Source organism: Arvicanthis niloticus, chromosome 18 (genome assembly GCF_011762505.2).
Source record: "Arvicanthis niloticus isolate mArvNil1 chromosome 18, mArvNil1.pat.X, whole genome shotgun sequence".
NCBI classification, from domain to species: domain Eukaryota; kingdom Metazoa; phylum Chordata; class Mammalia; order Rodentia; family Muridae; genus Arvicanthis; species Arvicanthis niloticus.
The window spans coordinates 37,137,037-37,153,539 of record NC_047675.1 but is presented as its reverse complement, the minus strand read 5'-3'; the positions used below and the strand labels follow the sequence as shown (position 1 = coordinate 37,153,539).

At 42.8% G+C, this 16,503-nt stretch overlaps 1 protein-coding gene across 1 annotated transcript in view; it reads right to left on the bottom strand.

Annotated features, from left to right (window-relative positions):
• Window positions 1-203: 203 nt before the first annotated feature.
• Pdpr (pyruvate dehydrogenase phosphatase regulatory subunit) overlaps window positions 204-16,503 on the bottom strand; it is a 41,916-nt gene continuing 25,616 nt past the window's right edge. Inside the window, exons 10-18 of the mRNA XM_034523025.2 lie at window positions 14,597-14,721; window positions 11,512-11,667; window positions 10,741-10,874; window positions 9,553-9,701; window positions 8,943-9,055; window positions 7,052-7,146; window positions 5,716-5,805; window positions 3,865-4,047; window positions 204-2,429 (exon numbers count right to left, since the gene is read on the bottom strand). Coding sequence (XP_034378916.1) covers window positions 2,025-2,429; window positions 3,865-4,047; window positions 5,716-5,805; window positions 7,052-7,146; window positions 8,943-9,055; window positions 9,553-9,701; window positions 10,741-10,874; window positions 11,512-11,667; window positions 14,597-14,721 — 1,450 coding nt within the window. The 3' untranslated portion in view covers window positions 204-2,024. The remainder of the gene's footprint in view (window positions 2,430-3,864; window positions 4,048-5,715; window positions 5,806-7,051; window positions 7,147-8,942; window positions 9,056-9,552; window positions 9,702-10,740; window positions 10,875-11,511; window positions 11,668-14,596; window positions 14,722-16,503) is intronic.

The window sequence follows — 16,503 nt, the reverse complement described above, 5'->3', positions numbered from 1 at the left end:
CAGACTGGAATGTTACAACCAACAGCCATATCTGAGTGAGCACACACTACCTGGAGCTATGCGTGTCCACTCCAGCTCCTCAGCGGCTTACTGCCGCTGCCTGCTCAGCTCTCTGGTGGAGTGTTTCTTTTGCCTAGAAACAGTTCCTCTCGTCTCATTAAATATGTATTTTTTCCCAAAATACTAATTCGTCTCACACCAAATTCTAATTGTGTGTCCTTTTAATCCATTAAAATCTTGGAAGCCAAGTAGGAGTGGCCTAGCTGGAGAAAATAGCAAGAAATGTGTTAAAAGAGCAGGGCTGAGTGGGTAACAGTTCTACAGAAACATCAAAGACGACACTTGAGAACTTTGAGCTGCTCTAAAGAAATGAAAAGATATCTGTTAATATCAGTTTATCAGAACCAATGGTTCCAGGTTACTGAGAACTACAGTTGAATTAAAGGCTTGCACGTGCATGATCGAGCTAGCAGGCTCTCTCTCTCTCTCCCTTCCCCTCTCCCTCCCCCACTCCCCTTCCTGGTTTTTCAGGACAGTGTTTCTCTGTGTAGCTCTGGCTCTCCTGGAACTCACTCTGTAGACCACGCTGGCCTTGAACTCACAAAGATCCGCCTGTGTCTGCCTCCCAAGTGCTGAGAGAATTAAAGGTTCTCAAAAGACTAGGGCAGTTTGTATATGAGAGCAAACAAATTCAGTGTTGATGTTATATACAGCAGCCAGGACATCCAAGTTTCAGCTTCAGAAAACACTGTCACCGCACCTGAAATCCCAGTGCTCAACAGACTAAAGCAAGAGCATCACTGAAAATCTGAGGATAGCCTGAGCTCCAGTGTGAAACAGCAGTACCATGAAATGTGTGGTGCATTTGGTAGGTTCCCCACTCACTTCCCATTCCAAAGATTCTATCAAGATGGCTGGGGGTGGGAGTGTAAGGGAGGGGAACTTGGAAAGAAAAGATGGGAAGCAGTCTCTGGCCTGTACTATACTTTCAGTACTCAGTTGGTTATCTGTTTGTGGCTTTGTTCATGCTAAGGATGTAAAGCTTGGGGCTCTGGTAGCTCTCTGGGATGCAGTGTGAACAGCATGGTTTACTTAATCACCCAAGACAACCCACCTAATCCCCTCTTCCTCTTCTAAAAGGCTAAGAATGGAGGTTGAGGTTGTGGGCAGGCTATGCAGGGCACAGATGAGGCTAGTCATCTGAAGAAATCAAGAAAGGATCGCTTGCTGACCTATGATTGGCTGAAAGAAAAGCAGCACTCTTCTCTAATAGTAGGAACTCAGCATCAGAGTTCACACTGCACCTGCTGGGAAAAGCAACACAAAAGGCAGCATGGGTTGTTTTTCCTTTCAAATGCTGGCATACCTTTTACTCAGCTAAAAAACAATATCATAAGATAGCAGAAAATAAAACTGCAGGCAGGGTACCCTGGCACAAACATCTAAGGACAAAGTTGGGGGACACAGGGTGCCAGATAACTATTTCTCCCTTCCACACAGCAGACAGTATCCATACAATCCCTCTCATTGGTGAGGTAGATGGTTAAGAGGTATCAGGTGGCAACCTCAGCACAGTGGAACAGAATCATCTGCCTGGTTAAGACACAAGTGATTCCCAGGGCTGCATCAGACACAAAGTAATGTACCAAAATTAGCAGGTTACTCTAAGAGTCCAAGCCGAAGGGAAATGGATTTTCACCCTAAGGCTTAAATAATACCAACTTGCCTTACAATGAATTTAAAAATCAGTCTGTCACCTGAATACAACTCCACAAGTGGGTTCTGCCTGCCACTGTGGGAATGTGAGCCTGCTGGAGGGGTGAGAAGAGCCTGGATTACTAGGAGGGGTAACAGCAAATGAGAGAAAATGGGAAGACGAGGTTTTCAAGGAAAAAAGTTTAGGTCAAATTGAAAACCTAGGAGAGGCAAAGGTACCTTCAATGAGGAGACGGACAGAGGGAAATGAGCTCCCAGAATGACGCTCCTCGTGGAGAGAGGATGGGAGGAAGGGAGAAGGGCTTGCATTACTTCCCATGAAAGTCACTCAGCTCCACATCATCCTTTCTACGCTTGTGAGTAAAGAAAGAGGTGACAGGGTAGAGCTTGGCCTTGGCCTGAAAGCGATGTCCTGCAATGTCAATTTCATATTCTCCTCGGTTGATGAAATCCGCTGTCACCACCTGCTCTTCCCCACTGTCCTCAGAAAAATTGTGTACATAACCCAGGCATACATGGCGCTCAAGAGTGTAGCTATAGGCACTACTGGTGGTCTTGCCAGCATACTTTCCGTTCCGGTAAATGGGTTCTCCCCACCAAGGCCACAAGTCCAGGTCTGTGTCATGGTCATCCAGAATGAACATAGCAAGGCGCTTGTATACCCCGGTCTGCTTTTGCTGGAGCAGGGCATCCCGACCGATGAAGTCTATGCCCTAGGAAAGAAAAAAGGGAAAAAGCCCTGAGATACCAGTCGACAAGATGACCCCTGGCATGTAAAGGTGGAGAGTACATGGTATGCAGCATAAACATTTAGCTAGCTTTTACTAAATGAGGTTTGAGGGAGGCATTGTGAAAAGCTGTGTATACAGTAGAGACACCAAAGAACTGTTTTTTAACAGCAGAAGTACATACTTCTGTGAATAGATTTCAATCTCAAGCCTACACGGAACAAAGAATGTTAGAAAAACTGAAAAGTTAAGAATACTTGCTAGAGGGATGGCAAGATGGCTCAGCAGGTAAAGGCTATTACCACATAAGCATAGAAACCAGAATTTGAGCCCCAGAACCCAAGGAAAGTTGGCAGCAAAGAACCAATTCCACAGAGTTGGAGGTAGGTAACCGTCATGTATTTCCAACAAAAAGTCCCTGCATATGTATGTACCAATATACTTATATATGCAGTAAACAAACTTAATAGTGATTATCTCTAATTAAAATACAGGTTATTTTAAATAAGTTAACATTTTCACAGCACACCAAAAAAATTGTAATTTTTTTATGTCTAGTTATATGAAGTGGACAAGATAAGTAAATAATTGAATAAATAAGTACTATCTGGGCATGATGGCACACAGCCTGGGCTACACACAAAGTTCCAGGTCAGTCAGGACAACATAGTAGGACCTTGTCTCAGGAAAAAAAAAAAAAAAGACACTACAGGTGTACCATCAGGGAACTGCCAAATACATTGTTGTAAGTAAAGCAAGGTACAAGTTTAACACCATCTAGGTTGAATCTGAGCAGGGGAAATCATACATTGGCATACTTGCACATTCTAACACTCTAGAATGGAAACAAACTGCTGCTTCTGAGAAGACACTGGTTGAGGTTCCAAGGTGGGAAGACTGTAGAATAACCTCTTGAACTACAGTTTTCTAAGTAATAATACCTGGAGCTAGAGAGATAAACATTCTTGTAGCTGACCCAAGCTCTATTCCCAGTGTCCTCTTTTGGCAACTGCATTCAAACATATATACCTCATGCAGACATACATGCATTCACATAATTAAAAGTTAAAAATGTATTTTAAGAAAAAAAATGGCAGCTGGCTATAAGATAAATATGGATAAATAAGATAAATATGGATAAATATTGTGGTATATTCACAATATATTTGTGACCACAATTGACTAAAAAAACATACGCCAGTGTAAACCGGTGTTGTCAGGGTATTGGGATTTTATCTGAAATATGCATCCCACAGGTAAGTTTCCTGTTCTGAGGATACACTATTCCTTGTGATTTACCTGATGCTAGCTAGCACTTCCCTCCCTTTCCTTCTCTTCTCTATTTGTTCAGCTCTTCCTATCTTAGACACATCACAACTGTCTGGCTAAGAAGCACAAGGGAGATCTGGATAGATAATACCTTCTCTAACTTCACTCGAGACTCTCCTCCACATTCCAGGGGCGTGGTGAGGGTGTTTAAGTCCTGACCCCAGAAAGCAAAAAACTTCTCAATTCGGAGACTTCTGAGGGCGTAATACCCAGCATTCCGGATTCCATATTTCTGTCCAACACTCATCACCTCATTGTAGACATGCAGAGCATACTATATGAAGAGAAGAAGAGTTAGCAACTAGTGAGCTTTCTAGTTAACTGAAGTGGTGCATCCCATTGGTTATTAGGTAGGCTGCAAGAAAAGGATTTTATCATTTTTAACAGTTAATTTTGAATAGATATATTCACATTTTTAAAAAAGATTTATTTCATGTATGTTAGTACACTGTAGCTGTCTTCAGACACACCAGAAGAGGGCACCAGATCCCATTACAGATGGTTGTTGTGAGCCACCATGTGGTTGCTAGATACTGAACTCAGGACCTCTGGAAGAGCAGTCAGTGCTCTTAACTGCTAAGCCATCTCTCCAGCCTAACATATTCACATTTTACAAACAACCTTAAAGCTGCTGAAGACACGCAGCTCAGTTGGCAGACAGACGATCTTCTTAGCAGTTGCAAAGCTCAGTGGTAGAATACTTACGCGCCCAGCATGCATGTGACTCTTGGTTCAGTTCTGGGTAATACACATGCAAAAACCTCACACCATATATCAAATGACAACCTAGAAAAAGGTATCATGTATGGGAGAGATGGGTCAGTGGTTAAAAGCACTCGCTGTTCTTTGCAGAGATCCTGGGTTCAACTCCCAGCACAACTATCTCCATCTGTAACTCTAATTCCAGGGGATCCAATGTCCTTTTCTGACCTCCATGGCCACTGCACCCATGTAGTGCAAAGACCTACATGCAGGCAAAACACCCATACATTATAAAAATTGTATGTTCAAAATATTTAAAGTACCTAGAAATATAAATTAATTTCTCTGCTTCTTCACAATGGATGCAATGTAACTAGTTACAGTTCTGCCACCATAATTTACTGTCCACTGGACAAAACCACAACAACAACAACAAACATGTTATCCCAAGGTACTAAGTACTCCCCCCTTCCCTGTCTTTGAATTTACTTGCATATACATCAAAATTACTGATTAGAAATTAGTAAAATAATGCTACTACATTAGGTTGTTGTTGGTTGATGAGAACTAGTTATGAAGGTGATGATCAGTTTTTATATACATACCTGATTTTATAAGGTTTAAAATATGTTAGTATTCGACTTTTTGGTTATGAGCCTAGACTTTAAACTGAGCCATCTGGATCCCACTGTGTTGGTTTTTGAGATTCCTAGAGTCTCCTGTATCCCAGACTAGATTGAAACTCCTGCTTCTGTTCTCTCAGTGCTAGGATATGGGCATGTGTTACCATGCCCAGTTGATACAGTACCAAGGACCAAACTGAGGGCTGACTGACATGCTAGAAAAATAGTATGCTAAGTGAGCTACATCCCCAATCAAGTTTTTACTTTTTAAGATGTTTAAACATTTTATTTCTATTCCATGTATGTGAGTGTTCTGCCTGTATGTATGCCTTGTATGTGCCTGGTGCCCTTGGAGGTCAGAAGTGGGCAGTATATCTCCCAGAACTAGAGATACAAATGGTTGTGAGCTGCCATGTGGGTGCTGAGACAGAACCCAGTATTCTGTGCTCCCTCCCTCGTTTTTATTTTAAAATGCATGTATCACTTCAACATTAACTATTAAAAATGACGAAACTTCTTCCCTGCAGCCTGCCCAAGACTGGATGAGATACACCATTCTAAACCTGTTGGTACTCAGGAATCTTGGGATCTGGTAGCCCTGCCCAGAGCCCTCTCACCTCTATGGGGATATACAGCATGAATCCTGGCTCTCCTGTGTGAGTCATACTCATCACCCGGATCCCATTGGCATAGCCCACACTCATCTCCTGCAGAGAAAAAGCAAGCAGTCAGCACTAGTCCCTCATGAGTCAGAAGACTGAGTCCCCGAGGGGAACCCTGTCAGTACCTACCCTCTCTTTACCAACTTGTGCTAAAACATTTAAGTTCACCAAGCAGCATTAGAAACAATGAAGACCACTCAGGTGTCTTCTCTGGGGGGACTCTGTAGGCCAACTTCAGGCATCTGACACATGAAGGACAGTGCCCGCAGAATAGAATCCATGTACTCTGATACCAGACTCAGTTTCTAATGCTACAGCTGCTCAGGTGCCTTGAAAGGGTCACTGATACAACTACTGCTCACTCTATAAAGGGAAATATAAGTCCGAGACAGCACTGAAACAAGGTACTTCCACATGAATTCTGACAAGGTAAGGCATTTGCGAGTCACAGGTGTATGGGTTGGATCATTTTTTAAAGTTCAGAGAAGACGTAGAGGGATCTGTTCAGCAACATGTAAGTTTTCTGTTGTTTTTCTCTGCTCAGGAGAACAGAGGAAATTGTTAAACAATTTGCTCTGAAAATCTCAACTCAGGTTTGAACTAAGTTCCTCCATGCATGGTGCATTTCCAAAGTGGCTGCATGATTGCTTCCTGCAAAGCATTCAGTTACTCAGCTGTAGTGTGCGCCAGGCAGCTGGTTGTTTGTTGTATAGGGTTCAGCTATACCATTTCTTCCCTGAAGATGGCACAAGTACAATACTATGTGTATAAAAACAAAAACAGCAAATGTAAGGAGAAAAAAAAAATCTGACCTCAGCGTGCATTTATTGTTACCTTAAGTTTAATTCAGGGGCTACAGAAACCAGTAAGTATATACACCTGACATTCAAAGAAATTAAATATACTTCCGGGAATACTCTAATCCTTACTAAATAAAGCAAGCTTGAAAGTAAAAAATAAAATTTGGTCATTTTGCTGGCTGATTAAAGGTCAAAACACTGTTTAAGTATTAACACCATATTAAGAATATGAACCTGCCATCACAATAAAAAAAACATCTTTAAAAAACAGAGCTGCTAGGAATGTGGCTCAGTTGGCAGAGTGCTGGCCTAGCATGGAGCCATCAGTTTGATTCTCGGCACCATATATACCAATTACACATACACCTGCATTCACAGCACTTGAGCAAGAAGATCAGAAGTGTAAGGTCATCCTCAGCTACATGACAAGTTTGAGATCTGCACACACTACATGAGACTCTGATCACAAACAATAAATGACTAGCACCTACCTTGCAAAACAGAGTTGGAAAGTGGTCTGGAGTCATAGGGGCATAGGACAACTCAGATAGCACATCCACAGCTCGAGGGCCAATCAGATTGAGGGCTACAGGGTAAAGAACAAGAGATGTCCAACCTCTCCAGAGAACAGTCTGTCTCTTCTGAACTTTCCACTGTCCTTGTTTCTTTACCTACTACTGTCATAAATACACTGACAAGGGTTAAGTATAGTTTTCTAGTTTACAGTTCAAGGTCAGTCCATCAAAGCAGGATAGTGAAGGCCTCAGAAGTGTGCAGCAGCAGTTGGTCACCTGACATCCACAATTGGGTACTGGCAAAGGCACGCTGCTGCTTAACTCCCTTTATAGTACAGGATCCCTCTCAGGAAGGCTGCCACCCAGCCGGTGGGTCTTTCTACCACAACTGATATGGTAATTTCCCACAGGCAAGTACATTTATCTCGCAGGTAAGTCTAGATTTTTTTTTGTCAAATTGGCATTTAAATTAACCGTCATATCCACTTAGGACCTGGTCTACAGCTGGTGAATCTTATTTTTAAAAAGTCCCTTTATTTAAGGACCCAAGGTTCAGTGGTAAGTACCTGGACTCTGGCTCACAGTCCACTGACAGACCTGCTGAATGCAGCTGCTGACTGACTGGTGTGAAGAGCCTGGCTAGTGTGGTTCTTCTTGAAAGTTCACCAGAAACAAAAGCAGCGAGATTAGGGTCACGAATCCAAGACCTAACCAAGCGATCACTTCCAGGGCTGGCCATATACAAAGCACTATAGTTCTCTTTCTCTTCCTACATGATGGAAGTAATCCCTATCCCAAAACAGGGTCTGGAGAACTGTCTCTCCACCCTAGACTCTACTGCCTGTAAGTGATCTAGTACAGGCTAGAACGCAGCCAGTGCTCAGTAATATTCTAGACTTTGCCCAGCCAGCATCCAGAAGCTAATCATAACTGCTGCTGTGAGAACGAAGGCCTAGGTAAGATGAATGCAAATCACTTTTCTCCTTCCACCGTGTGGTTTCCAGGGATGGAACTGAATAAATAAAATTAACTGAATGATCAATTATCTGTGTTCACAGTGTCCTATTTTTCTATATTTTTTAAGGGGTATACAGTTTGTTTTTGTGAAACAGCTCTGGCTGTCCTAGGACTCATCATGTAGACCAGATTCACGAAGATCTACCTACATCTGCCTCCTGGTGTTGTGATTAAAGCCAAGCATCATTCCACGTAGCTAAGGATGTTTTACATATATCTGTGCCCCACATGTACGTAGTACCCATGGAAGCGAGCTGCAAGTGAACCAGAGTGCTCTGAAGAACAGGCAGCTTCTCTTAACTGAGCCATCTCTCCCCAGCCCCAAAGATGTTTTTATTTTTATTTTATGTATAAAGATGTTTTGTCTTTATGGATATATGCAGATGCAAACTGAAGCCAAAAGAAGGCATTGGATCTCCTAGAAGAGGAGTTATAGGCAGTTGTGAGTTGCCCTCTGGTGATGAAAACAGAAACCTGGTCTTCTACAGGAGCAGAATGTCATGTTTCTAAGTGCTGAACTATCATTCCAGCTGTGGCATGTTTTTTTTTTTTTCCTCTAAGATTTGTTTATTTTATGTGAGTACACTGTCACTCTCTTCAGACACACCAGAAGAAGGCATCCGATCATTACAGATGATTGTGAGCCACTATGTGGTTGTTAGACTTGAACTCAGGACCTCTAAAAGAGCAGTCCGTGTTCTTAACCACTGAGCCATCTCTCCAGCCCTACCCCAGCATGTCTCTTTAACACTAATTCTGATGCTCATTTGTAAAGTCAAATATAAATAAAGTAGAAGATAATCTGCATCTGCTTCTTTATTGGACTGCCCTGAAAAGGCTGATTGATTACCTGTGTATTTCCAGGTGACATCCTCCAGCAACAAGTTGCTGTCTTTCGGCAAGTACTTGTTAAGCCAGGCCCAACAGTGGACCTGCTGATCGGTTGGAGAAATCATGAAGAAACTGAAAATGAAAACCCCAAAATAATCAAAACCAAAAGGCAGAAAAAGAATCGAGAACTTAGAAACAATCTCTTAACTTTCGGGGAGGGTATTTCACCATTCTAGATTCTATACCAGTAACAGATTTAGTAACATTCATAAGGAATCCTTTCCCATTAGGGTGACTACACCCAGTTTTACACAGTACAACTTCTTTTGTTCTTATGTTTTTAAACAGTGAGTCTCACTCTATAGGCCAAGCTGGCCTGGAACTCCTCATGTAGCCCAGGTTGGCCCCAAACTTGTGTTAAACCTTCACACTCGTGACATTATAGGTGACCCTGGTTTCTTTTCTGTTTGCCTTTGATAATTTGTTTACAGGTGATTAGTGATTTAGACAGGAGTTTATGAAATGATTTCTGGGTCCTTAGGACAGTGGCCTCCTAGTATTAAGTTCTCTATGTCCAGAGCCCTTGAAGTATCAGTTTAGTGGAAGAAGGGCACAGCAGCTCAGCTCACCTGTGTTTGGTCAGGCGTGCAATGCTGCAGTCGTTTTCGTAGCCTCCGTATTCATTGAGCATGCCAGTATGAACAATGTGGCCTACGGGCACATCTAGGTCGTTGGAGAAAAGGTACTGCAGACTTTCTAATGCCTGATCCCCAGTGGACTGCAAGGAAAGAGTGGCAGGGACAGTAAACACAGGAGCACCTGACCATATAACCATGTAGCACTGCCCGACTGAGGAAACTCAATAATACAATACCTATGTGACACCAGTTGCAGGTTTACTTTCCTGTAAGATGCCACAAGGAAAGCTAACCATCAGTACTTAAGATAAATGTGTCTTTCTAGGTTAATTAAAAACTACTATAGGAGCTAAATTTCAGAAATATGATTATACAGATGAAACACTAAAATAGTGTAGAGTTCTTTCAGAATCAGTTTTGAAGTATCAGATGAAAAACAGGTATTTGGGGGCTGGAGAGGTGGCTCAATAGTCAAGAAAACTGCCTGCACTTCCAGAGATTGTTAAGTTCAATCCTAGCAACCACAGGGTGGCTCACAACCTTCTGTAACTAGAGCCCCATGAGATACAATGTCCTCTTCTGGTATGCAGATACATATGCAGACAAAACACTCATATACACAAATAAATCTTTGCTGGGCTGGTGGTGCTCACCTTTAATCCCAGCACTTAGGAGACAGAGGCAGGCAGATCTCTGAATTGGAGGCCACCCTGGTCTATAAAGTGAGTTCCAGAATAGCAAAGGCTACATAGAAAAACCCTGTCTCAGAGAAAGAAAAAGGGAAGGAATGGAAAGGAAAAGAGAAAGGAAAGAAAGAAAAGAAGGATGGGAGGGAGGTAGGGAGGGAGGGAAGAAGGGAAGGAAGGAGGGAGGGAGGGGAGAAAAAAGGCCAGATTAGACCAACGGCCATTTGGAGGCTGGAGAGGTGGCTCATTGGTTAAGAGCACTGGCTGTTTTTCCAAAGGACCTGGGTCAATTCCCCAACACCCACATGGCAGCACACAGGCATTTATAACTCCAAAGCCAAAGCCGCTTTCTCAGGTACTGCATGCACACGGTGCACAGGCATACACTGAAGCAAAATAACTAAACGTATAAAATTTAAAAATAACATGAAAAATACATGAAAGAAAAAAAATTGAGTAAGTAGAAAATGTTTCCCCAGACTTTAATACTTACAGTGATCTCAAACTTTGTGAAAGAGGACATGTCAATGACACACACAGCTTCCTTACAGCATTTGACTTCAGACTCTACAATCTCAAACCAGTCTGGCTTGTAGAAAGTCTTGCTCTGTTCTAATGCAAGAAGGTCTAGAAAACAGAAAAAACAAGGTGGAAAGAAAAGAGTTTTGACACTGAGAAGTCCCCATATATTTGATTATGGCCTACAGACTCTCTTCTTCCTTCGGGAATACATTCTAGCCCCAGGCACTTATAAATACCACTTTTAAGATAGGAGTAGGTGCAACCGTCTCAGTAGTTGAAGTGCTTGCTATGCACACATGAGGGAGGACTTGAGCATTAGGATCCCCAGCATGCATATATAAAGCTAGGTCTGACAGGGAGCCCCTCTGATCCCAGCAGTGATAGGCAAAGACAAGAGGCTCCTGTGGCTTGCTGGCCAGCAGTTTAGCCAATCAGTGAACTCCAAATTCAGTGAGAAAATCTGTCTGAAAAAGTAAGGTGGAAAACAACAGAGAAAATACTCAAATCCCTGGTCTATACAAGGGTGCACATATACACAGACACACACAGCCAAGTGTGTTGGTTTCTGCCTATAATCCCAGCACTTGAGATGCTGAAATTAAGAGGATTGATGAGGATTCAAAGCTGACCTGAAATATAAAGTAAGTTCTAGGCTAAAATGTTGAGATTCTGTCTCAAGAAGACAGACAGACAGACAGACAGACAGACAGACAGACAGACAGACTCACTCATTCACTCTTACCCTTGTTGGGTGGAACAAAGTACTTTGGCCTCTCAAATCCATGTTTCTCCATCCACCTGGCTCCTTGAGCATCCAGCCGGTCATAAAGAGGAGATGTACGTAACTGCCTTCCAGTCTGAAAATCCCAACGGGGAACCTTCAGATCGTATATCAGAGCTAGAGCAGAGAAACAGTCTGTCAGCTGGACCTGGAAGCACAGGCTTACAATTCCAGAGACCTGGGTGGCTAAAGTAGAAGGACTTCAAATTCAAGGTGTACCTGGGCTACCAACCAGGTTCCAGCCAAGCCAAGCCTGGGCAACTTGTGGTGATATGAATTAGAATGGCCCCCACAGACTCATAAATTTGAAAGTTAGGTTCCCAGCTGGTGGAGCTCTTTTGGGAAGGATTAAGAGGCGTGGCCTTGTTAGAGAAGGTATGTCACTGGGGGGTGTGGACTTTGAATTTTCAAAAGCCCACATCAGGTCCAGTGCTTATCTCTCTGCCTCCAACTTGCAGATACAAATCAGCTACTGCCGCAGGGTGGTGATACACGCCTTTAATCCCAGCACTTGGGAGGCAGAGGCAGGTGGATTTCTGAGTTCGAGGCCAGCCTGGTCTACAGAGTGAGTTCCAGGACAGCCAGGGCTACACAGAGAAACCCTGTTGCGAAAAACCCCCCCCAAAAAAAAAAAAATCAGCTACTGTTCTAGTTCCAGTCTTGCCTGCCTGTTGCCATGCTCCCCACAAGTCTCCATCTCAGAGTAAAAAATCAAAAACAAAGCAAAAGACTGAGGCAGATAGACTTGCTTAGCATGCATGAGGCTCTGTCCCCACTACCATACAAAAGGGAGTGGGGTAAGAACGACATCTCTGCAGGTACAGGCCCTGGCTGCCCTTCCAGAGGACCTGGGTTCATTTTCTAGCACCTACATGGTGGCTCACAATTGTCCTTTAACTCCAGTTCCAGGGGATCTGATGTCCTCTTCTGGCCTAGGTATCAGGCATAAAAGTAGTACACAGGCATACACAAAAGCAAAATATGCACACACAAAAAATTTTTAAATAAATTTTAAAATATTTTAAAGCCAAGTGACAGTAATGCACACCCCTTTACTCCAGTAGGTGCAGGTGGATCTCTGAGTTCAAGGTCAGCCTGGTCTAAGGAACATGGTCCAACAGTGAGGACTGCACAGAGAAACTAATTAATTAATTAAAGTAGTGTTCATGATAGTCTCTCAAAATCCAAAGTCACAGACTGAACTGAGAAGAACTGAGCAACCAATTCTATAAAAGCCTGGGATTATTCCAATTCAAAAGAGAATAACTTACAGGGGAATATAGCTCAAGTGTCAGATAACACCCAATGGAACATGTCTGGTTCAGAAGAAAGAAAAATGTATAAATACTGGTACTATCTTGCTAACAAACACTAGGAAGTAATTTACACCTGTTTACATTTTTAGTTCCAAATTAGTAGGCAGAAACAATGGGAGAAAAGTCATGGGTCTAAATCTTGCAAAACTCCAAAGCATAGATGAAGGCTCTATCTTTTTGAGGAGGTGGGGAAGGTGGGATTTTGAGACAGGGTTTCTCCATGTAGGCCTGGCTGTCCTTGAACTCACTCAGTAGATCAGGCTAACCTCAAACTCACAGAGATCCGACAGCCTCTGGCCCGCTCCCAAGTGCTGGGATTACAGGTGTGCACATAGCTTGACGAGGGCTGTATCTAAAGGGGACACAGGAAATTTTGTTTTGTGTGTGTGTGTGTGTGTGTGTGTGTGTGTGTGTGTGTGTGTGTGTGTTCAAAGACAGGTATGTTCCTCTCAGTACCCAAGAAGCAGAGGCAGAAAGATCTCTGAGTTCTAGGCCAGCTAGGAATATAGTGAAAAGCTACCTTGGGGAAAAAAGCAGGTTAGAGGCCAGGCTAGCCAGAACTACCAAAATGTGGTAAAAAAAAAAAAAAAAAAAAAAAGGCACTTGATTCTTTGCTTGTGCTTCGGGGATCCTCAGGGCCTACAGACTTTACCTTTAATGTGTAACCTCTTTTCAAGAGAAAGGGTTAATGACACACCTTCATTTGGTGGTTCTGAAATCTGAGAGGTGACATTATTCACATAACAAAGCTAAAATCCAAATTAATCTCTGTCTCTTTTTTATTTTAAGATTTTACTTTTGGAGCTGGAGAGATGGCTTAGTATAACAGCACTAACCACTCTTCCAGAGGACCTGAGTTCAACCCCTAGACACCTGTGTAAAGGTAGGAGAGGCCAACTCTACAGAACTGTCCTCTGACCTACATCTGCCCTGAGCTGTGACATGTGTACCCACACTACATACCAGACACACAACTATAGAACAGATTTTGAAGGGGGAGAGGGAAGGAGAGAAAGGGAGGGAGAGGGAGGGAGGAAGAGGGAGAGAGGGAAGGGGGGGCAAGGACTGGTGGCATGCACCTGTAACCCCAGCATGTAGGAGGGAGAGGCAGGAAGGAAGATTAGGAGTTTAAGGCAATATAGCAAGTTAAAGACAGCCTTGATTCTATGAGACTTCATCTCAAAATAGTGACAAAACTACCCAATGATCTCAAAACCTAGGTGGGAGGCTGAGGTAGCATTAAGGCCAACTGAAAAGGCTGCACTGCTAGCAGCACACAGGAAGCTGCAATATATTAGCTTGCAAGTCGTAGTCTCCTTTCCTATTCCTAGCATGGTTCAATATGCTGACAGTGCTCCAAGTGTCAAGTGGAGCCTGAGTCCCCATCCTCTGACCTGAAATAGCCACAGAGGAGAAACCCAATTCTAAATAGTTATTAGAGAGGTAAGGGAAAGTCCTGACTGATAAATCAAGCCACTTAAAGACTGCAGAGCCTGGGCTGGAGAGATGGCTCAGTGGTTAAGAGCACTGGCTGCTCTTCTGGAGGTCCTGAGCTCAATTCCCAGCAACCACATGGTGGCTCATAACCATCTGTAATGAGATATGATGCCCTCTTATGGGGTGTCTGTAGACAGCTACAGTGTACTTACAAAACAAACAAAAAAAAAAAAAAAAAAAAAAAAAACTTTAAAAAAAAAAAGACTGCAGAGCCCAATTAAAAGAACACTTACGCATAACTTCCATGACCCGGTGGCGCAGAAAGGTGCGGCTGCTCTGGAGGGCTCCAAAGCGCTGCAGGTCCAATTCCCAAACATTTTCAGAAGGATAGCCATATACCATCCACTCAGCTAGGAACCTGTTTAGATGGAGACAGAAAGCTGTTGGGCCTCAGATGGGACAGACAGAACAATTCAAGTCATATACAATCAGGAACCAATGGAACCACGAGTCTGTGCTGCATAGAAGCTGACCAATTCTAGACAATTTCCTCACATTTTCTAAAACAAACAAACATAGATCCAAGTACTATTCTCATAGAAACACAGTGAGGATTTTTTTTTTTTTTTTTTTTTTGATAGAGTCTCTATAGATAAGCCCTGGCTGTCCTGGAACTCTTGAGGATTCAACAACACCTGGCCACCATAGGCACCTGCACTCATGTGCACACATTTATATATATATAGTTTAAAATAAAAACATATTTTAAAAGAGAAAAACAGAGGGGCTGGAGAGATGGCTCGGTGATTAAGAGCACTGGTTGCTCTTCCACAGGACCTGAGTTCCAATTCCCTGCAACCTCATGGCAACTTACAACTGCCTGCAATCCAGTGCCAAGTGATATGACACCCTCACCCAGACAAATATGCAGGCAAAAAAAAAAAAAAGTGCACATAAAGTAAAAATAAATAAATTATTAAAAAAAGAAAAAAGGAACTAGGTGGTGGGAGTATGCACCTTTTGTCCCAGCATCCAGGAGGCAGAGGCAAGTGGATCTCTTAGTCTGTGGCCAGCCTGGTCTACATAGTAAGTTTCAGGAGGATCAGGGCTACATGAAGAAACTCTCTCTGGAATCCCCACCCTTACAAAAAGGTATACCAGAATGTATCAAATACATATAAATAAGTACTATTTACTAGCAAAATATATCCAAATATATTTTAACATATAAAAATTTCAAATTAGTTTTTTGGGGGATGGGAGGTGGATTTGTTGGGGTTTTTCGTTTTTCTAGACAGAGTTTCTCTGTGTAACAGCCCTGGCTGCTCCGGAACCCGATTTGTAGACCAAGCTGGCTTCAGACTCACAGAGACCCACTTGCCTCTGACTTCTGAATGCTGAGATAAAGGCATATGCCACCATGTCAGGTCCCACTTTCTCACTCTTAACTCAGGCTCAACAGAAATCACTCCGTAGTCTAGGCTGGTCTCAAACTCACTGCAGTCCTCCTCCTTCAGTCCCCTAAGTGCTAGGATTACATCGCCACCATATCCAGATAATCAATTTTTTTTTTAACTTGAGAATAAAGTGTCCTCTGCTGTTGACACAGACTTTGAATTCCTGCTCCTCCTGCCCTTCACCTCCCAAGAGCTGGAACTGTATGCACACAGCTGATTGCCACTGCTCAGTGTGGAGTCAGACACATATGCCCTGCTGTGTAGCCTCTCACAGGCCACTTAGGAGCTCATCCATCCTGCAGAACTGAGAGAGCAGACCTATCTAACATAACTCCACACCTTCTCTTCCCCAGCAACCACTATTTTTCTTTCTGTTTCTATGACTACCCTAAATACCTCATATCCTTCTGTGACTAGTTTATTTTTTATTTTCAAAACAGAGTCTTACTATGTAGTCTTGGCTGGCCTCAAATGTACAGAGATCTACCTGCCTCTGCTTCCCCAGCTGGGATTAAAAGAATTTTTTTTCCACAGGTTGTGGCTAACTAAATGACTAAGTTCCCAAAATATTGTATTCAGTAACACTTATGAAATATGAATAAAGTCATTACCTTGAAGATACTATACTGCTATTTGCTATTTACATTACTATCTGGTCACAGAACATATTAACAATGAATAATCTAAAAGGGAAGAACCTAGCAAGCTGAAGTGTCCACAGGTGACTCTACGTAAAAAGACTT